Genomic DNA, 27941 nt, shown 5'->3' with positions numbered 1-27941 from the left:
GAGGCGGCCAAAATAAAACTGTAACGGCATTCAGCACTCCGCCTCCCCGGTGGGATCCCGCACGGGCGGCCGGGCAAACGACGAGCCGAGGGAGAAAGTCTGCCTTTCAGCCCCGGCTGACTGACAACTTCCCAGGGCAGGACCCCGGTATGGGCCCCCCCAATATTTTTTATAAGTCGGTGCCCCTGGCATGTGGATGTGGTTTGGGGAAAACTGTGTTTCATTTGGGGAGGAATATCTGGCCAAATTTGACCCATGGGCCAGGGGTTCCCTGCTGTATACAATGGAGATGGTTTAAACAAATTCTGCACGCTGTGTAGTCTCCATGGAAATAGGTAGGCAGCTTTTTAATCGACATAATTTTTGCTGGGCTGCATGCTGTGAAAAGTGACAGGTTTTTGTCAAGCTGCTCTTAAAAGCCCAGGAACAGGGAAAATCGGTTATTTTCTGATCTGCTGGCAGCTCCATTTGGAATTGTCCTGGTGGAAGTGTTTTACTCGTTTGCTGGGTCTGCTCACCATATCTGGAGCTGTAAAAGTTAATGCCATTTCAGGATAGATGGGCTATGGCTGTTCCTCTCCCGGCTTTGTTTATATGGAGCTTTGCTCACTCATGTGAGCCGGCTTAAGTTCTATAAGCATTTCATCTGCTCTCTTGTGGCATGAATTGTTTAACAGGGAATTGATACTCCTGCCTCTCAGCATATTATCCAGAGCCTTGTACAAAAAATGTTTATATTCAAAACAGCATGTTTTCCTAAACAATGGATTGACATTGTAATTAAAATAAACACTTGTGTAACCTGGTAAGTTGTTCAAAAGGAAACATTGAAATTGATCAGTTCACGTTGCATTCAGAACTTTTAACTGACAACCACTCAAGTGCCTTAAAACATTCTGTAGAATGATACTTGAATGGCAGGTTGGACTTACCATGAAATGTTCTTCTGGTCAGCAGAGAGTGGAGCACACAGGAAAGAGTTAACTTCTGGAGATAGTCAGCACTGATTGAATGATCAGGTGGTGCTGGGCGGTCAGTAGGGGAAGTGGAACCTTACTGCAACTGCCAGTCCTTGAAAAGCTTTGAGTTGTCAGGCTGGTCCAACACCTAGTAATAATAACATTGTGAACATAAGACTAACAGGGGGAGATTGTTGGAGCCTCTGAGAGTTCCTGTTCTAGACTGATCAGAGGAACTAGCCCCATGAAGCCTAAGGTTCCATCTGGGTGGGACTGCTGCTTTCTCCACTGACCAGAAGGTCACTTTAGATATCCACATTATATTATATTTTCCAATGGCAACAGATAAAACTCTGGAAGGCCATCTGTAATTTCACTGGTAATAACAACAAAGGATTTGAACCAATGGCTTCAAGTTGCAAGAAAGGAGATTCCAACTAAATGTCAAGAAGAACTTTTTGCCAGAAAGAACTGTTTTGACGGTGGACTCCCTTGGGAGGTTGTGGACTCGCCTTCTTTGGTTTTTAAGCAGATGTTGGATGGCCAGTAACCAGAGTGTAGCTGTTGGTTTTTGTTCTTGTAACCTTATGGAACTTAACTGCCCTCTCTTCCAGTTCTGTATTCCTACGATACGATAATCTTTACTGTCATTGTCCCATACAGAACAACAAAATTGAAAAATCTATATAAGACATTCAAAAACCAACAAGCCTGCTATCCCAATCCTTCCTGTCATTCCAGAATATTTTCTGTCTTGTGGTTCTGCAGTCAATGTCACCCAATTCCTTGATTTTAGTGTTTGGGAAATGCAGCAAAACAAAAATTCTAACAACAATTATGTAACTTATAGTTGGTTCTGTGTTTTTCCTCTCCTGAATCAGAGAATCCATTTCCTCCTCTGAAAAAGCGCCTTGCCATATCGTTTACTGCAGTGCCGCTCCCTGTGTCCCTTAGTGACACAATAACCCTGTCACATAAAATTCCAACAAAGGAAACTGAACCACGTGCTGTTGGCTAGCAGCTAGCCATAACTAAGACCGCAAAGGGGCAGTGGCCAGTCACTGCTGTACTGACAAAAGTATTAGCGCTCAAGCATGCACACACATTTTCCCACCTGAAGAGGGTGACCAGCTGCAAAGGGAGGCAGCAGGGCTTGGCAACCGCAGTTTGTACTTTGAGGATGGAAAAAAGCTACACCTGCTGGAATTTCTTCTGCTACACATCTGTGAAGGAAATAGGACCTGTGTTCTTTTGTACTTTGTCCAAAGCATGGACATTTCAGGTGGATGGATACCGATTGCCATCTCACTGATGAGGAAAAGGCACTGCACCTGTTTAGAAACACAATTAATTTTAAAAAATAAAAGCTTCAGCTGCCTTGATTCTAAAATTCAAGTCCCTCCTCCAAAACCCATCCCTGTGAAGCCTTTAGTTTTTTTCTTTATCCTCAGCTGAACAATCCTGTATAGTATTTAAAACTGAGTGTATTCATACATCTTTCACATGTCTCTCACACGAATTTCAGATTGTCAGTTCCTTGGGAGATCATTCCACAAAGTAGAGCTATAATAACGATACTCTAAAGAAATCATGGATTTTTTTAAGAACAAATCTAGTCCCTGACCTAGTTCTTGAGAATTACACCTAGTATTTATTCATGCCCTTTCCTTAGCTGGTTCCCTGAATGCTGTTCCAACACTTGCCCATGCTTGCTCTCTGTACTATCAAGGAATAGAGGCTGATCATTTGTTAGTGGTTCCAAGTCCCTAGGAGCACGACCAATGCTAATGTTGCAATCATCAACGCCAACATTTATTTATTCGCCTGGGCATTTTAAAGTTTTTACTTGATCTGGTTGGACACTGGGAACCAGGGTTGCCAGGTCAGGAAAAAAACCCCAACCATTAAGATTTCAGGGCCCAAACCTGAGACTTGGAGGTGGCCTCCAGTGATGTCACTGGGGATAGGTGGGATCTGATGATGTCATTAAGTATGACATATTAAGCACAGGCCACAACTGATTAAAGCCAGGATGAGGGTCTTTTCGGTAGTTGCACCCACCCTGTGGAACGCCATCCCAGCAGATGTCAAAGAGACAAACAACTATGTGACTTTTAAAAACACATTTGAAGGTGGCCCTGTTTGGGGAAATTTTCAGTAAGTGATGCTGGTGTTGTGTTTTAACTAATTTTTGTTGGGAGCCACCCAGAGTGGCCAGGGCAAGCCAATCAGATGGGGAGCATATACATATTTTTGTATTATTATTAAAATAATAAACACAAAGTCTAACAAGCAAATATGTAACTGGCTGGAAATTAAGATAGAAAGTTTATCTGAAAGGAGTGTTCCTATTCTTGTTGTGAACATCTGGTGTTAATGATGCAATTACCTGTCAGTACTGTATGTATTTAATTTCCTCCTGACCTTGCTACCTACACCCCTCAGTGCTTATGCCATTATACAATTTGTTGCTCTTTAAGGTTCTGCAAGACATTTCTTGCTTGTTCAGAAAAAAAAGACATTTAACAGTTCATAGGAACATATAACATTAACATCAACATACAAGATGTTTTCCTTGTGATAGTGTGTCCGCATGTTTTTAATAGATTATATGCACATACTTTCATAGAATTAAAACTCTCTCTAGCTGAAATCCCAATAAAGTTTCAGTTCTATTAACATTTACTTGTTTCTTAAAGGGTCCCTTCCCTCCCCCTTACGTTCTTTAATTTTTTAAAAAAATTCACAATTTAATATTCAACACATTTATCATATGAAAGAAAATACAATAAAGAAAACTCCCCCCACCCACCCTGGTGACTTCCCTCCGCTTCCCCTTCTGGTTCTTTAACTTATTTGCTACTTCTGCTTAATTTTGTCTTATTTTTCATCTTTCAGATGAATGCTCTTCTCATTTTTAATACCAAATTTTCTTCAAGTTACATCTTACATTTCATTTATTTCCATATTGTTATTTCTTAACCTTTCCTTTTTTTTCTTAATTTGGAAGTGTTTACTGTTTGTGTTCTGATCTCATTTGATATGTAAGCCGCCTTGAGCTTTTGTCAGGGAAAAAGGTATATTATATATTATCATTTTTATACCAAATTTTCTTCAAGTTACATCTTACATTTCATTTATTTCCATATTGTTATTTCTTAACCTTTTCCTTTTTTTCCCTTAATTTGGAAGTGTATACTGTTTATGTTCTGATCTCATTTGATATGTAAGCCGCCTTGAGCTTGAAATGCCCCGCCTTTTTCCCTGACAAAGGCTCAAGGCGGCTTACATATCTCATATATATATATCAGAATCAGAATATATACAGAATATATATATATATCTCTCCTCCTCCTCCTCAGCGCGGGCTTCTTTTCACCTCAGCGAAAGCCGCCTAGAGGAAAAAGGCGGGAAAAGGAGAGACTGTTACGCCTCGCTTGTTGTGAGGGAAAAAGAAAGGCAGGGCGGCAGGGCGCTTCAAGGGGGAGAAGAAAGCCCGCCACAATAAATTGTAAATAAATTGTAAATGCTGGACGGGTAGCAGCCACGTTGCCCGGCATAACAGGGTGCAGTCAGCTGAGGGAGACGGCGATGGCAGCCGCTCCTCCTGAGGGAGAAGGAGGCCATTGAGGAAAGCGCCCTCCTCCGAGCCCTGTCAGGGCGCCTCCAGTTTCCAGAACTTTCGCCTCGAAAAAGCACATTTCCCTGTCACCTGGGCGTTGATCTTGGTTATTTTCTTTAGGTACCAGAAGAAGGGAAATCTCTTTCCCTCCCACTCTCTCCTCAAAGAAAAGACCAACCATTGATACCTCAGGGGGGAAAGGGAAGGCTCCTTTTATAGTTTTTCCCCAAACTGAAGTAAAATAAAGAGAGCACCAAAGCATCTACACCTCGCAGCCAATCCAAAATCTGCTTTCACAGCCTTGTCATTCTTACAGTACTTTTTCTAAAACTTAAGAAACATTGCCTTTTTTTTTTTTAAAGCATTTTGTTGTTGTCTAGTCGTTTAGTCGTGTCCGGCTCTTTGTGACCCCCTGGACCAGAGCATGCCAGGCACTCCTGTCTTCCACTGCCTCCCGCAGTTTGGTCAAACTCATGCTGGTAGCTTCGAGAACACTGTCCCACCATCTCATCCTCTGTCGTCCCCTTCTCCTTGTGCCCTCCATCTTCCCCAACATCAGGGTCTTTTCCAGGGAGTCTTCTCTTCTCCTGAGGTGGCCAAAGTATTGGAGTCTCAGCCTCAGGATCTGTCCTTCCAGTGAGCACTCAGGGCTCATTTATTTAAGAATGGATAGGTTTGATCTTCTTGCAGTCCATGGGACTCTCAAGAGTCTCCTCCAGCACCAGAATTCAAAAGCATCCATTCTTCTAAAAGCATTAGCTTCCCTTAACTGTGTGGAAAATGGTTTGTGATATATTTTCATACTAAAAAGTAGAGGGTGTGTGTGGGGAATACTGAAATCCACAAAAAAAGTGCCAGCTTTATGGTTACCCGACGCCCTTAGGGTGTTAAATGTTCGAAATTTATATATAAAATAAGAAATTGCCCAGTAGCTTTCGTGTGTATGCACACTTCTTCAGATACCTTCAGGTGTTAAATGTCAGGCTGCAATCCTATATGCACAGACCTGGGAGTCTGCGCCATTTAATTCAATGGGTTTTTCTTCTGAACAGATAGGCACGGGATTGTTTGCTAAAGATGGGGTGAGGGTGTTTAGAAAGCCTGATGTTCAGCCCAGTCTGCAGTGGTTTTTTTGCTTTTTTTGTCTTTCAGTCTTAAAACAGTAATAGAAGAAACAGTTTGGGGAAATAAAGATTAATAGAAGAAAAATATCTCAGTGGAGGAACTCTGCCTCAGCTCTCCCATTTTGCAGTATGGATTGGTTTCATTGCAACCAGTGTTTCAGCCAGGAGGGGTCTGATTTTTCTGTCACCAGCTGTGGACACATATTTTGCAAAAAATGTGCTGGCTCAGGTAAGAGCACCAGCATGTCAGGTCTACCTTGTATGGGACGCATTCAGACATGCCATCATATCCTTTAAGTTTAAGCCGGTGTCACAGGATCCTTTGATTGACATTCAAACAATCACTGATTTCTGACCTCCTACAGATGTGCAATAAATCTTCATTTCGGTTTCCTGCGCAGATAACTTTGTTGCTTATGTTCCTATTTATGTACAGTATATACGGTAATTTCCCTGCTACATTCTACAGTCCTACAATAACATTAAGAAATGCTAGGAATCTTAACTCCATGGTGGATCAAAAATAACTGAATGTTTAAATTTTCAATAAATTTGAGTTAATCTTAATGCTGCAATTTTTATATTAATCATTTCTGGTCTATTTTAATGAGTAGAACAATTTTAAGACAATCAAAGGACTTTGAATCTAAGGACTCGTGATTTCAGAGGACTGATCTGTTCTGTTCTTTTGGAACACTTCATATCTACAGTAATTTTTAGTATGTGCACTAACTTTTTGCATTTGAATCCTGACAGATAAATGCCCATCTTGTGGAACAAGCACAAAATATTTGCTTCTTAATGATAATGTAAGTTGTGGCTTCTACTTACCTTGAAGCAGAAGATGGTGAGATGACCTCCCTTAGATCCCAAAATCTTTAATAACGTATCAATCAGTGGTGAATATCCCCTTCTGTGTTTTTCCTTCTGACCCACAGATGCAGCCAGAAGCAAAAAAGTTTTTCAAAAGTCCCGTTGAACTTGTACTTGGCCATATTGCCCATATTTCTCAGGTAAGAGTAAAGGCTTGTCCTTACTTGCGCTTGTCCCGCCACTTTCCCCTGGGAAAACCCATTATTTACCACTGAATCAGAGCAAACTTAGTTTGGGTTTTCTGCAGATTAACGCTTGCTCTGATTCAGCATTAAAGAGCAGGGTTTTCCCAGGGAAAGTGGCAGGAAAAATAGAAAACTTCTTGGACTTGCGCTTTCTACGCACAGGACAAGTGAATTTTGAATGAGCCCTAACAAACCAGACACCAGTCCTGAAATTCATTCTTGATCCTGGATTCTAAAATGTGTGGCACTGACTGTCAAAATGAAAGACAATGCAAGGAAGGGAAGCTCAATAGTCTTGAGTCTGAAGTTAGCGATTAGTTCCTAATTCCTTATTCAAAAGTTCAAAACAGAACTGCATTGGTCTGAATAACAAACTGAAATTTATATGCATCTTTACCCCAAAATATGGGTAAGCTTTGGACTATCCCACATCATATGTCTCCATGACTGGGAAACTGTTTCCTTTGGTCTCCAATATAATTCTCTCCAATCAAAGGATTTTTGCACAACATACTTTAGCACATGACATTCCCAGGTGACTTGAACTGGAGACATGCACATGAAGTAAACTTTGGGTCACCACAAATCATGCAGCCACATTTATAGGAGAGTCCTCTGTGAGATACTAGCACCATGTCTGGCCCAACACTACATGATGGCTTAAGATAGTGTCAAATGTTCTGCTCCAATATGTATATATCTGTAAACGAATAAGGAAGTGGGGGCAGTTTGTACCTCAATCTAAGCTTGAGGCCACCAGGAAAGTCCTCCGTGAGACATAGCCCACAATACATTTAGGGCTATCACACATTATACATTGACACAACGAGGAGACTGCCTTTGAGATGCCCTAGAGTCCTGAACAGAACTTTCATTTTACACATTGTCAACTGGCCTTCAAACATGCCAGTACTACTCAAGGAGTAATTCAAAGCAAGGAGTTGGATCAGCAAAGTCAGGAGGTTCAAGGGATTGGGACTGGGCCTCTTGCTTGGTGGGTAGGTCTTGACAGGTGTTTGACATTTCTGGCACCTTATGCCAACTCTGGGAACAGCTGCTGCATGCACAGAGTCAAAGTCACTTGCTGAATGTAATGTGTATCTCAAATAATGGAATTTGGTGATTACTTTTCAGCTATGGCCGGTGTTCTAGTTGTCTGCAAAGAAAGCATTATGTGAATAGTGGAGCTGCTTGAAGTGCTTTCATCACCGTCTGTGCAAATGAATGGTTTTCTTTCCAGCTACAGTTTCTGAAAATTAATTTGGCAAGTTTGCATCAGGAGCTAGTTTTGGACAGCACTGATTCCCTATCATTTGATGAACTTTCCCCACTACCCTGGAGCAGTTCACAACTTAAAATAAAAGAATGTACTTTTGAAAATGCAAGAAATGGAAGTTTAATTGAAAAGGCAGAGTTACTTTTAATCATAGTGCATCGGTGGGGAAAAGCCAAGCTTCCTCCCACCCCTGAGAAAAAAATCTACGGCAACTCCTGTTTTAATGTTTCATTTGTTTGAATGAAATGAGTGGCCATAGCCTCTAGAATGGCAAGGGCCTGAAGGATATATTTCCTGAAGGAGCTATAATCCCCCCATCTGCTGAGAATCAATAGTTGTGAATTCCCATAATTCATCCCTCCCATGGTTCTCTTCTTAGGTGTGGACTTTCCAGAAAAGCCAGATGGAGCTGCTTGCCTCTTTTTATAAATACCGTGCTTCAAAGGCTGAAGGAGCTCTGCAGCAAGTTTACCAAGAACTAACTACACAGGAAAAGTGAGACACGAAGGTTGCAAAAAGAAAAGAAAAAATGGGTCTGGGGGAACATCAAAACGGCATGGCCTGCATCCACACATTTTACATACAATAATCTTTCCCCTTTCCTTCCTTTCTGAAGGAGGAGTCATGTCCATAATGCCATAGAAAATATCCCATTATTTATTTATTTTTTACTATTTTGTGAAAGAAAGCAGTTCTTTTCTGTTTTGGTGGACAAGGGCACTTGGTCAGGAGTGCAGCAAGCCCTCATGATAATGTGAACATTTAACATGAGTCAATAGACTGAGAAGAGGAGTGTTTACTTTTGCTCCCTCCTAATTTAAAATTTATCCATCTTTTTTAAAACAAAAGTTAGGGCAAAAATTATGTGATCCTAGAGCCATCCCACCAACCCTTCTCTATTAGTAAACCACTTTGAGGGTTTTTGTTTTTGCAATCATGCAGTGTACAATTTTTATGAACTAAAATAACAACAAATCAGTACAAAAGTATTCTGCAATAGTGATTAAAGGGCCACGGTTGGGAATGAGAGGAAGGGAGGTGTGGGATATTGCTAGCTGCTTTGTCAAGACATCTATCTTGTGCATTAAATGCTTAGGGAGCTGGAGGCATTACAGAAGGAGAACAGGGAACTGATGAAGAATCTCTGCTCATTGGAGGTAGGAGCTGTTTGTTTGGAACAAACCCAACTCTGTGTGTTTTGCTTCCTGGCCCCTCTGCTGGGACAGAGGGAAACATTTTCTCCATGGGCAAATTCTCCACTCTCTTCCTACAGGATTCCCCACATCAACTCCAGGATAGCAGGTGAGTGTGTCTGTTCTGATCTGCTTGGACAATTGCCAAGAATTGCAGTACATGGAATGGAGCAGGGATGGAGAATCCCAGGTCTAGCAGCTGAATGCAGCCATTCGGGCTTCTCTTTCTGGCACTTGCGGAATTTTCCAAGGCCAAAAACCTCATCCCCACTCTTCTTCTTCTTCTTTGGTTATCACTCGTGCTGAGTAAGATTGTCTTCCATAAACACGGTTTTAACAATGAGTCCGTAAGTGACTGTGGAGGCCAGTTCTGGATTCACATGTCCTTCCACAGTGGGGACATAGGTTTCTGGGCAGAAGTTGATCACGGTGAGGATTTGCCAAATGTGCCTTCCTCTTAGCATGTTTCTCCCTTGCGTCCTGAGTTCAAGTGTCTTCAAAGCCCAGGACACCTTTGGTAAAGGCTGTTCTCCAGTTGGAGCACTCGCAGGCAAGTGTTTCCCAATTGTTGGTGTTTATACTACATTTCTAAAAATTTGCCTTGAGAGAGTCTTTAAACCTCTTTTGTTGACCACCAGCATTGCGCTTTCCATTTTTAAGTTTGGAATAGAGTAGTTGCTTTGGAAGACGATAATCAGGCATCCGCACAACATGACCAGTCCAACAAAGTTGATGTTGAAGAATCTTTGCTTTAATATACCCCTCAATGTGTCACCAAACTGTAATAAAGCCTCTAGCTTGCCTGTCTGGGGGGTAGAAATGTGGGTGAGATTTGGGTGTAGGTAGAGATCCCTGACTTTTACTCTGCATCTGTTGCCCCAGCCACTTCTGCGCATGGCCCTGCTTGTTTCTCAGGCTGAAAAGGGCTTCTCACCCTTGCCTTAGAGGCTCTTCATATCAGAGGTGTGCTTGGGTTTGAGGCCCACGCTGAACATCCTGTAACATCCTGTTGGAAGCTGCCCAGAGTGGCTGGGAAAGCCCAGCCAGATGGGCGGGGTACAAATAATAAATTATTATTATTATAATTATTATTAGCAAAACAGGCAAGGTAATATGGTTTCCACCTTGACTGAACAAAATTCCTTTTAAATTGTTATAGAAACAGCACACCGAGGCCACTTGCCATCAAACCCCCCTTACAGCCAGGTAGGACATTTTCAATTGAGACTTTGGGACAAATGTGCATTTGGTAGCATAAATTATTGTGGATGAGCATGTGAGTGTGTAACCTTTGCCTATGTGGACCTATGAGGAGGAACTTGCAAATAGTAAAGGTGAACAAATAATTAGACAAAACAATAGAACTGCTAAGTTTGATATCAAGCAGGCACCTTCACTGAATTCTTTTTGGAGCCTGCCAGAAATGTTCCTGTTTAGGCAAGCCTACCCAGATGCTTAGAAATGCTGATGTGAATTTTAATCTGCTTTAGTATTTAAACTTCTAGCATGTTTCAATGTATTGTATTTTCCGCCCTGATTTTATTATTTTATCTTTTTGTAAACCACTTGGAGGTGTATAAATTTTATGAAATAAATGGAAAAACAAATAAATTATGCAATGGTCCAAAGAGTCCAGGGACGTGGGTGGCGCTGTGGGTTAAACCACAGAGCCTAGGACTTGCCAATCAGAAGGTCGGCAGTTCAAATCCCCGTGACGGGGTGAGCTCCCGTTGCTCGGTCCCTGCTCCTGCCAACCTAGCAATTCGAAAGCACGTCAAAGTGCAAGTAGATAAATAGGTACCACTCCGGCGGGAAGGTAAACGGCATTTCCGTGTGCTGCTCTGGTTCGCCAGAGGCGGCTTAGTCATGCTGGCCACATGACCCGGAAGCTGTCTGCAGACAAACGCCGGATCCCTTGGCCTTTAGAGCGAGATAAGCGCGCAACCCCAGAGTTGGCCATGACTGGACCTTATGGTCAGGGGTCCCTTTACCCTTTACCTTTACCAAAGAGTCCAAATATTAAATTAAGACAATTCTTGCTGGCAAACTTTGAAGTCAGCTAGTCTGCATATTCCTCTAGTCCACAAAGATGCTGGACAATTCAGATTTTATTCTTCAAGCAGCTTTCGTCCCCAAGTGACAGGACTAGCACAGTTAATGGGAGACTTAAAAATTTTTAGCTTGAGGGAGGTAGATACAAGGTGATAAGAGCTCAGAATTGTTATTCAGCTCCCCAACAGACCAAGCTTCCCCTCCTAGTTCTCTGCTGAGTGACTCTGACTTCCAGGGCTAAATCAAACCCATCATGGGGGTTACAAGAGCATATGTTACAGCTTTGCGCATGTATGAATGAAAGTAGCCTTGACTGAGGAAGAGAAAGCAAATGTGCTTCCATGATACCACATACTGTGCTAACATATATGGAGGTATGAAAATCAGATTAAGAGCATCCATGCCTTTTTTTTGTTCTTCAGCATTTAATACATTTTAGTGAAGTCACTGTCCTTCAAAGACTGCTGTTCCTCCTGCCCTAGGATTCTTATCTAGGATTCTTTAAACAGAGTTGTCAGGAACTGAACTGGGATCTTCTATATGCAAAGTGGTCATTGATACCACTAGGTTCAGCTTCATGCTTCCTCTTCACAATAATCTACTATCTCATACTTTGCAGTTACACTACCATTTAATTTCCAGAAGTCCAGTGAAGTGATCAGGTAGGCACATAAGAAACTTAATATTCTTTGGGTGTGATAAGTAGCAGGGAATATGTAAACTTGCTCAAAATTCCAGAAGAACATAAGGGGGAAAACAAAGTTCTGTAATCCACATGGCTGTAGAAAAGGAACAAACAGAAATACGCATTCAAGAAGTGAATTGTTTCAGTCAATGCAAGGAGGATTTGCTTTACATAGGTTCCTTTTGCTGCTTGCATCATGCCTCAGGACACTTGCTGCTGTGACCTCTGCTGTTTCTTTTTCCAAGTTCTTTAACGGTGAAGTTTGATCCAGATTCAAAGTTTTTCAACCATTCCCTTGCCTTGTTTTCCCCAAACCGGACTTGGCAACTATAGAAATCAAGTTTCTGTAATGTATGATTTTTCCTTAATATGCATACATTGGTTTAGTCCAATCACAAAATCTGGATGTCTATCCAGCCTTCTATTCCCACTAAGGACGGCTTAACTTTTTGTACCTCTGTGCCTCATAGCCGCTCCTCTTCCATGGATTCCATCTCCTCAAGAGCCAGCCACCCACCAAACTGGCAAGTGAGTCTCCACACTGTTATCTTCCTGTTCCCAGGTATGGAAAAGAGAGGATGGGTATCTTATTTTTGCTTTCCAGACTCACGATGGGGATGTCTCATTTTTTCCCCTCAGCTTGCTACAGGAACCACCTGGATGGCTTACAGCAGGATGACTCCAGATAACCCTAATAATGGTAAGAAATATGGGAGGGAAAAGGTAGAATGGTTGTATTAAAACTGCAATGGGTATGGAAGACAAGATGATAACAAAGGGTTAGGACAAACAGAATGGAGCTCTCTTCTTCTCCAAGGATTTCAAGCATAGCTATAGCCTCTCCTTGGGTGAGACACCACTTTTGCAGCCAAGCTGGAAAATGTGGTGGTGGGGAGTTATTACACCAATCTGATTACATCACTCTATCCCATGTTAGTCACTTTAAATTAGTCACCCAAGATGAGATCTCACACGCTAAAGTTAAACCTTGTTCTTCTCATATCACTTTTTCATAGATTCTCTGTCATTTCATACTATGTATAATGCCTTAAATTCTATTTTCCAGCTACTCCTTCTCCAGCATCCACTAGAGGCTTATTCCACAGGTACGTCTGAGAGTAGGGTGTGCGCTTATCCCCGCCAAGATGCTACTACTACATCATCATAAAGCAGCTGTTTAGGTGTCTTGTTACTGTAATTTTCACTTCTCACTGTCATATAAACAAAATCAGGTGCGATCAGAGGCAGCAATGCTATTGAATACTACTTGCTGCAAAGCACAGGAGGGGAAGAGTTGCTCGTGTGCTCATGCCCTATTTCCTGCAGGCATCTAGTTGGCCACCATGACAGCAAGATGCTGAACTATATGGACCTTTGCCCTGATCTAGCAGGCTGTTCTTATGCTCTTAGGACAGGCCTAGCTCCTAAGAATGCAGTCCAAGAGGCTGAGGTCAAACATTTCATCCTGTCCCAGATTACAACTATATCAGTGTTCAAGTCCTTATTGCTGTTGACCCTCAGATCAGGTGGAGGAGGACCATATGCCAGAACACCACAGCACTGAGAAGCTGCACCCCATACAGGTGAGAGGGAATGCACCTCCAGGTTGTCATTATTTTGCAGGAAAGTTTCACATGCGTGCCAGAACTTTAGGTTTGTGCAGTTAAAGTGAATTAAACTCAAGAAGGACACTGACAAACTGGAACGTGTCCAGAGGAGGGCAACCAAAATGGTCAAAGGCCTGGAAACGATGCCTTATGAGGAACGGCTAAGGGAGCTGGGCATGTTTAGCCTGGAGAAGAGGAGGTTAAGGGGTGATATGATAGCCATGTTCAAATATATAAAAGGATGTCACATAGAGGAGGGAGAAAGGTTGTTTTCTGCTGCTCCAGAGAAGCGGACACGGAGCAATGGATCCAAACTACAAGAAAGAAGATTCCACCTAAACATTAGGAAGAACTTCCTGACAGTAAGAGCTGTTCGACAGTGGAATTTGCTGCCAAGGAGTGTGGTGGAGTCTCCTTCTTTGGAGGTCTTTAAGCAGAGGCTTGACAACCATATGTCAGGAGTGCTCTGATGGTGTTTCCTACTTGGCAGGGGGTTGGACTCGATGGCCCTTGTGGTCTATTCCAACTCTATGATTCTATGATTCTATGAAACTGCTTTGTTGCCCTAGCACAATAATGCTGCTTTGTCAGTCACGTTTGTGATAAGAGAGACAACATCATCACCCTCCATTTTTAATCTTCAGTCTTGTAAAAAGTTTTTGGGCTGGAAGACAATAATTTTTCATGTTGAGATTAATTTTGAGGACAATTTGCCCCCCCCCCCCAGCTTGAATAAAGCAACCAGCAATCAATTTCACATCTCAAACCTCCACATAGAGCCAGCTGGGTTTATTCATTGTACAGAGATAGTTTTTCCCCTAAATCAAGATTGCCAAGTGCACATATGATGCTAAAGTTCATGATATGTCACTAAACGTTTTCTTGTCAATAACTGTTTAGTAAGTAGGGTTGGTAATTGAAGTGTGCATCCTTGCAACTAGCTTACTGTATTTTTTCCTCCAGGACCACATGTGCCAGCAGAGCTCACCAACAATAATGGGGAGGACTGAAGTAACTGCTTTTAATAGCAGCGCCATGGAAAATGTGTCACCACCATCACCTCATAGCTCACTCAGGAACAACCTGTTAAGAAGGACATGAGATGCTTAATCTGCACAGTAATAAATATCACACAAACTCAATTGTTACACCACCAGCATCTTTTTATGTGTATACCACTTTTCCACAAAATTGTGCCCAAAGTGGCTCACAACATATAAAGTGAACAGTTAAGAATAACTGAGGCAGAGCCAAAGAGGAGTTTGAAATTGACAAATCGTATTGATCTGACTAGACAGAATTTGCTTTGCTGTCCATGGATGGTTTGCAGCATTGATCTAATTTATGGCCAGTTCTTATGGCAAGCTACATTCAAAGTCAGACACTACAATGTGAACTCGTGCTGTTTGTCCCAGAAATGGCTATTCAGGGGTATTCTGCTGCTGTATATGGAAGTTCCTGTGGGAATGTTCAGGGAGGCAGGAGAGGATATATTGTTTAATAATATCCTTCCTAACTTGTGCTAGCAAGTTCTATAACTTAGCAGAGTTTTAAACATTCCCCTTTTATATTGCAGAGTGGTTAGCTTGCTGCAGGCTAGTTTTAGCCTCTAAATATAAGATTCCTGGTAATCCCTTATATCCCTCTTTAAAAGAATAGACACAACACAGTCTTGATTAAAAAGTATAAAAGTAGTTTACTCACAATCATTCAGTTCACAGATGGATCCCTGAAGGCAGGCTTAGGTTACAAAAATATATACACTGGGGGTTAGTCCCAGTGACTGCAGACTGTCAGTCTTCTACTCACACGTTGAAAGCAAGATGGAGAAGAGGAAGTGTGCTGCTTGCCTTTTGTTACCTGGGCAGGTAAGGTCATGCTCACCTCTAGTTACATGCAGAGGAAGTTTGTCCCAGCTCAGGAGGAAACAGGAAGTTTTCTACCGGCTGGACAAACATCCCTCTTCATGTCCGCTCTAGGAATGTTGTACTTGACAGCTATGTGTTTCACATCCCACAGTGTGCTGCTCAGTTGAAAGGCTATGGAGGCTGACCCATTTCAACATATGATAACATTTTCATGTGGCACTTCAGTCATGCCTCAAGCATGCAAACAAAGGAATGCAGGGGCATGTTTAGGAGTGTGCATAAACATACCTTCTTCTCATATACAGTGGTACCTTGGTTTGCAACCACTTTGGATTACAACCGTTTTGGATTACAACCACGTCAAACCCGGAAGTGCGTGTCCCTTTTTTGGGGGATTACAACCCATTTTTTTGGATTACAACAATTTTTTGGGGGGCGGCCCCATTGGCAAAAGCATGCATTGGGTTACAACCTGTTTTGGTTTATAACTGGACCTCCAGAATGGATTATGGTTGTAAACCAAGGTACCACTGTATAAGAAATATTGTACATGCATCTGGAAATTGGTGTGCTAGGTGACAGAAACAGTTGGCTATTCAAAGAACATAAGACAACCCTTGTTGGATCAGGCCAAAGGCTAGCTACTCCAGCACTCTTTTCTCACAGGGAAGCTCACAAGCAGGACCTGGGCACAATAGCACTCTCCCTTCCTGCAATTCTCAGAAACTGGTGTTCAGAAAAATTACGAGCTCTGACAGCGGAGATAAAACCTAGCCATCCTACCTAGTAACCCTTGGTAACTTTTATCTTCCCTGTATTTGTCTAAACCTTTTTAAAAGCCACCCAAGCTGGTGGCCATCGTCACTGTTTCAGCTGCCTTGTCAAAGGCACAATTGTGCAAACCTCTCTGGAGAAAACCAGTAGCTGGGTCAGCCAGATCACACCACCAGCCTGAGCGGAGCTGTCCAGTTTAACAAATCCATTGTCTTCCTGTGTTGCCCTTTTGTTCTCTTTCCTTTTTGACTTCTTTGTTAGTCCAGGTATGGTGGTGGTCAGGATGCATTTAACAACAAAAATAAAAACCACCAAATTTCTAAGAGAGCTGTCTTTCAAGAGATTGGAACTGAAAACCTCACTCCTTTGCCACCTCCTCCTCAAGTCACTTGTTTTTTTGTTTTCTGTTTTGTTTCATTTCTCTTTCAGTTAGGGTTGCCAGTTAGTTTTTTTTAAATCTTCTTGTGCCCTTAAACAACAAGGAAGTGATAGTGCTATCTCTGTGCCAGGAGAACCTTTCCCTACTGATTTCAGCTGCTGTTAAAAGCACAGTCACAACCCAGGCCCCCATCACTTGGCAACTGTACTTTCAATCAACTTGCCTATGAGGTGGAGCTGATTTCCTCTCCTGGAAAGCCTGCACTTTGAAATGCCACAGTAGGGTGCTTACTCACAAGTAGATATGCTTGTATGTCGCTGTCAGGGTTGCTTCAAGATCCTAGCTCACAGAGGATCACGCTAGCCAACGGTCATTAAGTAAAAGTCTTTATTGAGTTACAGTTTCCATTCTCAAGCTGCTGCGTGCAACCCTACGTCTAGTAGCTAGATCGGCGAAGCTCCGTCTGAATCTCCGCCCCTTGTACACCAACTTAATATCCTAGCCCTGCTCCACCTTTTCCGCCTGACTGTTCTTCTCTGGGTCCCTCTGCCCCCCTGGGTCTCTTCCTTCCGGGATTCTTCGGACGCTGACCCCCCGGACTCTCCTGTCTCCTTGCGCCGGGCTTTAGGACCCGGCTCTCTTTCCGGGCTGCCTACTGCGCCTCCTTCCTGTGCATTTGAACTTGGCGCGCGCGCCCAACCTTCCACCTTCCGTCTAACCGTTTCTTCGCTCCCAGATGGAGGTGTGGCCACCCCTGACTCGTGCCCTCCCTCCTGCTGTGAGCTGCCAGCGCTTGCCCCTTGGCTCCTTTCCTCTTCCCTGTTCTCTGGCGGTGACGCTGGACCCGATCTCCAACTGCTCTCCTCTGATTCCCCTCTGGCTCTATCTCCCTGGGGTGCCCCCCTAAACTCCCCCCTTGCCTTGGCCACTGGTGCTCCTTTCTGTGAATCCTCCGACTCACTGGAGAGACTCGGAGATCTCGGGTCGTCGTCATCGCTCATCCTTTCTTCTGCCTCCTCCCCTTCGCTCTCTGTTTCCTCCCTTGCCCTTGCCTCTGCTCCTGAACCCCTGACATCCATCCCCCCCTCGAAGCCCCCCACTCCCCCTTCCCCTCCTTCCGGTGCTGGAGCTGGGTGCTGCTGCGTCAAGGAGACGAATGTCGGGTACCGTTCGGTTCCCGTAGCGGGCCTCCCTCCGAAGACTTCCGGTTCTTCCTCCCTTCTCTCGTCGACGACGGTCACCTCTGCTTCCATCTCTGTGCCGCCGTGCTCGAAACCTGGGTCGTCCCCGAAAATGTCCATGTCCGTCTCTCCCTCGCTTCCTCCAGGCGGCGTTGCTCGGCCTGGACCTTCTTGCCACTTCCTGCGCCACTGTTCCTCTGGTTTGTCGTCCCACCAATACGAGGGTTCTGAGGCAGATCCCGAGGGCGACCCCTCCGGGGAACGGACGTCTCGTATCGGGTCCTCGTCCGAATCGAACCCCCGGAACGTGCTGCCCGAAAGCGTGGGTGTGAAAAGCCAGTCGTCGAAAAAGTCTGCTGGCATCGGTCTATGTGGGAAGAGGGCATGAAACTCGTCTTTGAGCAGAGGTTCGTCCAAGGCGTAGTCCGGCACCCAACTGTTCGCACTGGCCGGGGTGCCCTCCTTGGCGAGAAAGTATTCTACCCCTTCTTCCCCCCATCTGGAATCCAAAATCTCTGTGACTTCGTTGATGCGCTCCTTCTGTGCCACTCCTGCGTGCCCTGTTCTGTCTCTGTCCGGACTCTGCGCCGTTCCGGGTTCCTGAAACCTGTGCGGTGCCTTGTAGGGAGTGAGCACCGATCTGTGGAATACCGGATGCATTCTGGAACCCTCCGGAAGCGCCAGCCTGAAGGCCACCGGGTTGACCTGCTCTTCGACTTGATAGGGCCCCAGTTGCTTATGCCCTAGTTTCTTCTTGGCCAACGACCTGGCCGGCACTGCGTGGGCTGCTAACCAGACCCAGTCCCCCACGTGTAGCTCTTCGCCAACCCTTCTGCGTTTGTCCGCTTGTACCTTGTATGCGTGCTTGGCCAGCTCCAGGTGGCGCCTCAGCTGATCGTGGACTTCCTGCAGTTCCGACGCGAACGCATCTGCCGTCTGCGGCTCCCCTTCCCCCAGCTTCTCCAGTCCCGGGAAGGTTCTGGGGTGCCTCCCGTTGTTGGCGAAGAACGGTGTGACCCCCGTGGACACGTGCTTCGTGTTGTTGTAAGCGAACTCGGCGAGCGGCAGGTAATCCACCCACGTCGCAGGCTGTTGATTTGCATAACACCTCAAGTACTGCTGCATGATGGCATTGACCCGCTCTGCTTGCCCGTTGGTTTGCGGGTGTCTCGCCGACGCCAGGTTGATCTTGACGTTCAGGAAGCCCATCAGCCGCTGCCAGAAATTTGAGATGAACTGCCGCCCCCGGTCGGACAGAATAGACCGTGGCAGACCGTGAACCTTGAACACGTGGTCTATGAACAGTTTGGCGGTTTGTTCCGCCGTGGCCACCTTCGCACACGGAATGAAATGTGCCATCTTGGAGAACAAGTCCACCACCACCAGCACTGCCGTCTTGCCCCTCGAGCTGGGCAGATCCGTGACAAAGTCCAGGGCCACCCTCTCCCAAGGTTCGGCCGGAGTTTGCAGCGGTTCCAACAGTCCGGCCGGCGGTCTAAGCACTGGCTTCGCCCTCTGGCAGGTGTCACACCTCGCCACGTAGTCCGCGACCTCCCTTCTCATTCCAGGCCACCAGAAATCCCTGGCTACTAGTTCCACCGTCTTCTCCTTGCCGAAGTGCCCTGCAGTGGGCGCGTCGTGCAGCTGCTGCAGCACCTTGGCGCGAAGTTCGTCTCCCGGCACGTAGATGGCCCCTTTACGGATGAGCAATCCATCTCTTAGCTGGAAACCGTCGGCCGCTGCTTTGCCCCTTTGCACCTCTGAGATCTTTGCTTGCGCGAAGGAGTCCCCCTGCAACGCTCGTCGCACCGCCTCCAGATCCACGGTTGCCGCGGCGCACGCCCACACTGTTGGTGCGAAGATGTGCATGGCGGCCGCTGGCGTTGCTTCCTCCAGATACTGTGGCTTGCGGGAGAGAGCGTCCGCCATGATGTTGGTGTCCCCCGGGACATACTCTATTCGGAAGTCGAAGTTCGCAAAGAACTCAGCCCAACGTATCTGCCTTTGGTTCAGGAACTGTGCCGTGCGCCAGTGCTCTAGGTTCTTGTGGTCCGTGCAAACCTGCACCGTGTGCTTGGCGCCGATCAGAAAGTGCCTCCACGCCTTGAACGCTGCATGAATGGCCAGCAACTCCCTGTCCCATATGGTGTAGTTCTGCTCGGACTTGCTGAGCTTCCTGGAGTAAAACGCTCCCGGTCGCCACACCCCCTGCGGGTCTTTCTGCAGCAGGACCGCCCCCACGGCTCTGTCTGAGGCGTCAGTCTCCACCCTCATCGGCTTGCTGGGGTTGACATGAAGCAGCTGCTCTTCCGACGCGAAGAGACGCTTGAGTGCCTGAAAGGACTGTTCCGCCTGCTCTGTCCAAATGAACTTCTTTTTCTTGGAGCTAAGCGTGTCAGTGATGGCCGCCGTCTGCATAGCGAAGCCCTTGATAAACTTGCGATAGAAGTTCGCAAAGCCGACAAACCGTTGGACCTCCTTCCGGTTGCGCGGGCTCTTCCAATCCAACACCGCTCGAACCTTGGCGCTGTCCATGGCGAGCCCCTTGTCAGACAGCTTGTAGCCCAGAAAATCCACCTCCGTCACGTCAAATTGGCACTTCTCCAGCTTGGCGTAGAGCCTATGGTGCTTCAGTCTGTTCAGTACTTCCTTGACGTGTTTGTCATGCTCCTGTTGCGACTCCGAAAAGATCAGGATGTCATCTAAGAAACAGACGCACGTCTTGTAGAGAAGTCCCGCCAACACGTGATGCATGAATGCTTGAAAAACGTGGGAGCCATTTTGCAATCCAAAAGGCATAACTCTATATTCGTAGGTCCCCAGTGGCGTGAACATGGCTGTTTTCCACTCGTCTCCCTCCCGCATGCGAATGAGGTTGTACGCCCCTCGCAGATCCAATTTGGTGAACACTCTGCCCTTCCGCACCTTTGCGAGGAGGTCGTCAATTCGGGGCATGGGGAAGTCCGACGGCTTAGTCACACTGTTCAAGATCCTGTAATCCACTACGAGCCTCTTTTGGGGCGTATCCCGCTTCTTAACGAAGAACACCGGGCTGCCTCCCACCGCCTTGGACTCTCGGATGAAACCGCGCTCCAAATTATGATCTATGAACTCCTTGAGTTCTTGCAGCTCGTCCTCTGACATGGAATACAGTCTCCCCTTAGGCAGCGCCGCCCCTGGCAGCAGGTCAATCTTGCAGTCATATGGCCTGTGAGGGGGTAGCCTGTCTGCCTCCTTCTCGCAGAAAACTTCCAAAAATTCTGCGTACTTGTGGGGAATCGCTTGCAGCGTGCCTAGCAGTAGCTGTGACTCCTCTTCCTCTCCTTCCTGCCTGGGCACGATGCAGTGTTCAGCACAAAAGGAAGAGCCGAAGGTCAGCTGCCTCTGGTACCAAGCCAGCGTTGGGCTGTGCTTGTCCAGCCAACTCATGCCCAACACAATGGGCGTGTCCGACAATTGAGTGACGTTGAAGCTGATGACTTCTTGGTGATTCCCAAGTCGCATCACCATCGGTGGCGTCTGCTGCACCACTTGCCCCCCTAGCAGCTCCCTGCCATCCACCGTGACAACCCGCAGGGGCAGTGTGGCCGGCAGCAACTGTATAGCATGCTGGTTGACAAAGTCCTGCCCCATAAAGTCCGCATTGCTGCCTGAGTCAATGGTGATTGGCACGTCCATGGTGATGCCATTGGGCAGCTGGAGCGACGCGGTGAGCCTCACCACTGGTTTGGGCGGGAGGGGGTTCACGGGCTGTAAAATCTCTGGGGACTGCATCATTAATACGTCTGGCTGGGCCCCAGTGCCTCTTCCTCCAGCCAGACAGCGTCGTTTCCCTGCTGTGGTTCTCCTTGCTGCGTTGCTGCAGTCGCCATTGCTGAGGCTGCAGTGAGCTTGTGGAGCCTCTGGGGACACTCTTTCGCCATATGCCCTGGCTCCTCACAGACGTAACACTTCCTGTTCCCTCTAGGATGCTTCGCTTTCACTGCTGCTGGTGCTAGGGCTCTGGTTGCTGACTGAGCCCTGGCACCTCCAACCTCCATCGGTTCAGCTCCTCCCCCTGGCGGAGGCGTGGATTGCGTACGTGCTGCTTCTCTGGGAAAGAAGGAGGAGCCCCTGGCTGGTTCGCGCCCTCCACGCCCTTCGTCCCTGCTCCACGGACGTCCTTCCAGCCGTACCCCCACTGCCAGCGCCCTCTGCACGACCTCCTGGGTGGTCCGGGGTCTCTCCCCCCTCGCAATCTCATCTTTTACAGAGCTGTTTAGTCCCTCCCAGAAAAGGTCTCTTACAGGAGTCGCATCTCTGTCCCATTCTAGGGCACTGGCCAAGGCGAAAAAGCGGGCATGGTACTGCCGTACGCTGGCCCTTCCCTGCTTCAGTCCATGAATCTGTTGCCGAGCAAGATCCACGTCAATGCTTGATAAAAAACATCCATCCATCGCTTTAATAAAGGCATTCGCATTTTGGAGCGCCGGATCGTTATCCCTCCACAAATTGCGCAGCCATGCTCTCGCATCCCCATGCAAATAGGACATGATGAATCCCACTTTCTCCTGCTCATCTCTAAAATCCTTATTCAGCAGTTGCAGTGCACACAGCACGTCTGCTCTAAAATTGGGGTACTGCTGCAGGTTCCCATCGAAGTGAGAGACCAGACCGCCTGTGCGTCTCCCCAAACCAATCCCCTCTGGTTTTGGTGTCTGTTGCCCTTGCTTCGTAAGCACTTCCAACCTGACCTGGAGATCCCTGTAGGCGGCAGCTGCGTCCTCCTCTCTCTTCCTGGATGCGAGAGCCTCGGCATTCAGCTGTGACACTGCTTCTCTGAGTTCCGCTATTTGCTGTTCAGCCGTCATGTCGGCTGCCGTTCGTGAGCTCGCTAGTAGGCACCTGCTTCTCTCCTCTCCTCGAGGCTGTAGATGCCCACAATTCAGGAGACGGAGCTTACTGTCAGGGTTGCTTCAAGATCCTAGCTCACAGAGGATCACGCTAGCCAACGGTCATTAAGTAAAAGTCTTTATTGAGTTACAGTTTCCATTCTCAAGCTGCTGCGTGCAACCCTACGTCTAGTAGCTAGATCGGCGAAGCTCCGTCTGAATCTCCGCCCCTTGTACACCAACTTAATATCCTAGCCCTGCTCCACCTTTTCCGCCTGACTGTTCTTCTCTGGGTCCCTCTGCCCCCCTGGGTCTCTTCCTTCCGGGATTCTTCGGACGCTGACCCCCCGGACTCTCCTGTCTCCTTGCGCCGGGCTTTAGGACCCGGCTCTCTTTCCGGGCTGCCTACTGCGCCTCCTTCCTGTGCATTTGAACTTGGCGCGCGCGCCCAACCTTCCACCTTCCGTCTAACCGTTTCTTCGCTCCCAGATGGAGGTGTGGCCACCCCTGACTCGTGCCCTCCCTCCTGCTGTGAGCTGCCAGCGCTTGCCCCTTGGCTCCTTTCCTCTTCCCTGTTCTCTGGCGGTGACGCTGGACCCGATCTCCAACTGCTCTCCTCTGATTCCCCTCTGGCTCTATCTCCCTGGGGTGCCCCCCTAAACTCCCCCCTTGCCTTGGCCACTGGTGCTCCTTTCTGTGAATCCTCCGACTCACTGGAGAGACTCGGAGATCTCGGGTCGTCGTCATCGCTCATCCTTTCTTCTGCCTCCTCCCCTTCGCTCTCTGTTTCCTCCCTTGCCCTTGCCTCTGCTCCTGAACCCCTGACAGTCGCGTAGGAGGAAGGGCTATAGCTCAGTCCTAGAGCTTTAAACGCAAAAGTTCCCAATTTCAGTCTCCAGTAGGGGTGGTATTGTCACCTGCCTGAAGCTCTGGAGCATTGCTACCAGTCGGTGTTTACAATACTGAGCTAGATCGGCCAATGATCTGACTCAGAAGGCAGCTTCCTATCTACAGCAGCGGTATTAATATGCTTGCTTTCATTCTTTTTATTCTGTTTGTTACCCACCCTTCAATCCCAGTGAGGATTGCATCTAAAAAAGATAATTCAACCCAATAAGACCAATAAAGCAACCTCACTCCAAAATACCGCACCATGCAATACACACCTACCTACATGTGAAAGTGTGAGTTGACATGTTTAAAGGCTGAGATTGGGGCCCCTCTGACCTGAGGACTTCCAATTCAATCTCTTGGCTTCTACAGTCATAGGAAAGCTCCTGTTGTTGTTGTTGTTTAGTCGTTTAGTCGTGTCCGACTCTTCGTGACCCCATGGACCAGAGCACGCCAGGCTCCTAGGAATACATTATTATACAGTGGTACCTCGGGTTAAGTACTTAATTCGTTCCGGAGGTCCGTTCTTAAGCTGAAACTGTTCTTAACCTGAAGCACCACTTTAGCTAATGGGGCCTCCTGCTGTCACCGCACCGCCAGAACACGATTTCTGTTCTCATCCTGAAGCAAAGTTCTTAACCTGAAGCACTATTTCTGAGTTAGCGGAGTCTGTAACCTGAAGCATCTGTAACCTGAAGCGTATGTAACCCAAAGTACCACTGTATACAAAAAGTGCACTAAGGACAGTTCTTCCCCTGCTCATCAACTTAGCAGCTTCACCCTGATTGAAGAAATAAAATCCAGCCAAAGTAATTTTTTTAAACCCCTAACACCACTTCCAAAAGATGCTCAGTCTTAACTCGTTCCTGGGCAGAGATGTGGCAACGATCATTTACTGCCCAGATATGCTTCTTCTCTGTACTGAGTTGGATAACAATTGCTAGTTTGCTATAGAAGGGTTTATTGTGTCTTCGCGGCATCCATGGAGATGACCTATATTGTCCCTGGAGCACCTTTTCCTTCCTAAGCAAGCACGCTGCCTGTCTTGTCCTTCTGCATCTTGGAAATAGCGTGTGTTTTTTTGTGGGTGACATCATCCCGGCACACCTGGCTCACCCGAGGAGTTACTCAGGCGATTCTGTATTCCCATGAAGATGTTGCCCAATCAGCAGGCCTCATGAGCGCAGCCAATCGGCTGGCTCGGAGGTGATGTCATGGTGAGAGCTTGGCAGCCTGGCGGATGCTAAGTGGATTTTTTAGCATCTTTTCCTGGAAGGAAGCGAGTGAGAGGCTGGGAGCGGCTGGACCAGGTGTCGATCTGGCAAGGGGGTGAGTAGCATCAGGCTCAGGAGAGGGTACCCCACAAGCAGCTGCAAAGGCCAGGGAAGTGGGGAGCGAACCGAGGAACTAAATACTATTTCTCCCTAGCATTGAAGTTATTTCCTGAGGGAGGGGGGCAAATGCTGGACCCTCAAAAGCAGGGGCTAGAGTTGGAGGGGGGGTAGACATGGGAAAGGCTGTGATGGGGCAGGACCCCAGCACACCTTATGGCTTTGGAAAGTCAGCGTAAAATTTTCTGCACCCTCCTGTCTGTCTGTCTATCTATCTATCTATCTATCTATCTATCTATCTATCTATCTATCTATCTATCTAATCTATCTATCATCTATATCTATCTATATCATCTATCATCTATCATCTATCTATCACCTATCTATCTATCTATCTATCTATCTATCTATCTATCTATCTATCTCTATCTATCTATCTATCTATCTATATCTATCTATCATCATCTATCTATATCTATCTATATCTATCTATCTATCTATCTATCTATCTATCTATGTATCTATCATCTATCTATCTATATCTATATCTATCTATCTATCATCTATCTATCTATCTATCTATCTATCTATCTATCATCTAACTATCATCTTTCTATCCTTTCTGCAGATATATATATATAGAGAGAGGGAAAGTAATATAAATTTCTATAGTAAACCTTGTGATTATTTCTATTTAAATGGCCCTGTGTTCCTTTTTCTTGCCACGCTATGCTCGCCTTTTATCAAGCACATTATTATCCATCCATCTCTTAATCTACCATATTTTCTTTTTGTCACCATGTGCTTGCATTGGGCATCCAACTGCCCCCCCCCGTGCTTTGCCCCTCGTTCCCTTCCTACATCTCATCACTTAGGGGGTTTGCGTGTATGTGGGTGTGAGTGAGAGTGCCTAATATACCCATATAAGAAGAAATTGCTGCTTTCCATTTGTTGCAGTCACTATAAGATAACCCGTCTGTGGTCCCAACAAGACGGTTTTGTTTCTCCCAATGCAATATGAAAGGCTGTCAAAACGGGTTGGGCGCCTCGTGGCTTCAGGGACATCCACAGAGATGCCAGTGTAGCTTTAAGAAAAGAAAGTCAAAATCTGGTCACTTTTCATTGGAAGTCAGCACTTTTTTTTGGCGGGGGGTGGTGGCGGCGGCATTTATGTCTCTCTCTTTTCCTGACTGCTCTTCCTTCTTCTACTTCCACACTTGCAATTAACACACCATAATGCAGACCCAGCGACGATGAGCAGGGCTGCCTGCCTCCCATAGTTTCGTGGGAGAGCAGGGAATTTCTCCACTCTCACCTAAAAATAGTGAGTTTCTGGTCCCTGTGGGAGCAAGTGGGTGAGCAGCACTTGCTTGCTGACATGAGGAGGGGCTGCAGAAGGGTTCCTGTGGTCAGGGGTGGGGCTTTTAGTGCCCTGCTGAGTTCCCTCTTGCCCAGCAAAACCAAAACTATGCAGGAAAGAAAACGAACGAAACAAAAGCCCTAAGAGCATGCTACAGTTTCCCCCGTTTGCATTATATTCCTTGATTGCAGGATCCAGCTTCCCTTGTACAGAATCTGGATTGCCCAGATGCCTCTAATTTCAGGGGGCAGCAGCGTGGAGTGCCTATGGTCTCAACAATGTGCACAGAATTGGCACTCAGCTCCTGACTGTAATCCTCCCATCCCAGTTAGTCATTGCTCTCCAGGCGGATAGGCAGAATCTTCTCTCCGCTGCTTAACAAACCTCCTTCCCCTGGTTCTTCTGGGCAGCAACAGGCGATCCCAAAAACTGCTCCATTTCTTGCGGGGGGGGCAGACCTCTCTAACCAAACTCCTGCTTACGGCCCCTCGCTTTACTTTTTGCTCCTACAGGTCATATTCAGCCTAGCCTCAGTTCACTTCCACATGGTACTTTTCCTCCAGAAAAAAAGGGGCTTAATATTTATTAGTCAGGGCTCTCTGGGGTTTAGCTGAAGAAGGACCAGCTTTAACTGTAATGGTCGAGTCTTTGAACTAGCAAAGCAGTCATAGTGAAGTGGCTCTAGAGAGCATGTGCAGAGTGCTTCCCCCTCCGCTCCAGAGGAGAAATGAGAGTATGCAAATATGGATGATTGCACGTGTGTGCGCTTTTGGCTGTGGATTTCCCAACAAACATGTTACATGCACCATGTCTGCAAGGGGTTGGGGGTCATGTACAAATGGGGGTGGGGTCATGTACAATAGCCTTTATCCCTCCCCTGGCTTTTCCTCTGTGACTGACAGCGGTGTTCAAGCTAGAGGGGAACTCGTGGCTGCCACCAGAGCCATCTTCCACCCTTACGTCACCAAATCCTTACTTTTGTTTCCACGAGGCATGCCAAAAGGGAAGGGGAGGCGGCTGCTCTCTCGCCTGTCATTCAAGGGAAACTGCAATGCCTTGTTTGTCAAGGGTGGGTGGGGAGGGAGACCCCCTTCCTGAAATCAATGCAGGAGTGGGCGCTGGAATTCCTTGGAAAGGGGCGGAGGGGCTGAGTTCCTGATAAAGACGCTTCCAAGCGGAGAAATTTCGCTCGCTCGCTCGCTCGCTTTTGCAAACCTGCTGTGTACGAAACCAAAGGAGGGTATTTAAAAATAATAAGAATATTTTCAGAGGGCGATCTTTGCTTCTACTGGAGTCTGACATCTAAGCACGGAGGCTGACCATGTGGTACTCATCATAGCTGTCAACGTTTCCCCTTTTTAAAGGAAAATTCCCTTATTCCAAATAGGATTCCTCGCAAGAAAAGGGAAAAGTTGACAGCTATGCCACTCATTCTTCCACATTCCCTTTTTATCAAGTGTGCAAATGATTATTTCTGGGTGGTGGTGGTGGAATAGGATAATTGCTGGATGAGGGGGGGAAATTGTAAGTTCGTTTTTATCCTTCACACTGCATGCATATTGTTATTTTCTTAATTTCTGCCGGGTGCCTGCGTGCTGCGAGCGATGAGTTTTGGGGGATGTGGCAGGGGAAAGAAGCCAATGAACCCGCCCAATACTTAACACATGCATGCAAAGGCGTGCTGTGGAGCTTCCATTTTGTAGGTGGCTG

General features: G+C 46.5%; 2 protein-coding genes and 1 long non-coding RNA gene across 7 annotated transcripts in view; 2 read left to right on the top strand and 1 right to left on the bottom strand.

The window, feature by feature from the left end:
• The first annotated feature begins 193 nt into the window (after positions 1-193).
• Positions 194-14651, top strand: LOC114594954 (E3 ubiquitin-protein ligase RNF212B-like). 3 transcript variants are annotated; one of them, XM_028725259.2, is made up of 14 exons: positions 194-3116; positions 5734-5934; positions 6462-6514; positions 6644-6718; positions 8419-8534; positions 9136-9196; positions 9313-9341; positions 10392-10438; positions 11904-11946; positions 12440-12497; positions 12609-12669; positions 13036-13075; positions 13491-13552; positions 14540-14651. In XM_028725259.2, the coding sequence occupies exons 2-13, from the start codon at positions 5835-5837 to the stop codon at positions 13531-13533; spliced, it is 726 nt and encodes a 241-aa protein (XP_028581092.2). In that variant the 5' UTR covers positions 194-3116; positions 5734-5834; the 3' UTR covers positions 13534-13552; positions 14540-14651. The 3 variants fall into 3 exon arrangements, with proteins under 3 accessions (XP_028581092.2, XP_028581091.2, XP_077781493.1); XM_028725258.2 differs by lacking the exon at positions 194-3116 and adding an exon at positions 4338-4470; XM_077925367.1 differs by lacking the exon at positions 194-3116 and adding an exon at positions 4683-4701.
• Positions 14529-27941, bottom strand: part of LOC144327184 (uncharacterized) — a 24699-nt gene continuing 11286 nt past the window's right edge. Inside the window, exon 3 of the long non-coding RNA XR_013392087.1 lies at positions 14529-14659. This is a non-coding gene — a long non-coding RNA (uncharacterized LOC144327184). The remainder of the gene's footprint in view (positions 14660-27941) is intronic.
• STMN4 (stathmin 4) overlaps positions 24743-27941 on the top strand; it is a 21539-nt gene continuing 18340 nt past the window's right edge. For all 3 annotated transcript variants that reach the window (XM_028725262.2, XM_028725261.2, XM_077925368.1), the window contains exon 1: positions 24743-24869. The gene's annotated coding sequence lies outside the window, so the exon portion shown is untranslated. The remainder of the gene's footprint in view (positions 24870-27941) is intronic.

Source organism: Podarcis muralis, chromosome 3 (assembly GCF_964188315.1).
Source record: "Podarcis muralis chromosome 3, rPodMur119.hap1.1, whole genome shotgun sequence".
Lineage (NCBI taxonomy): Eukaryota > Metazoa > Chordata > Lepidosauria > Squamata > Lacertidae > Podarcis > Podarcis muralis.
The sequence above is the reverse complement of the archived record's forward strand: the minus strand, read 5'-3'. Positions and strand labels throughout refer to the sequence as shown.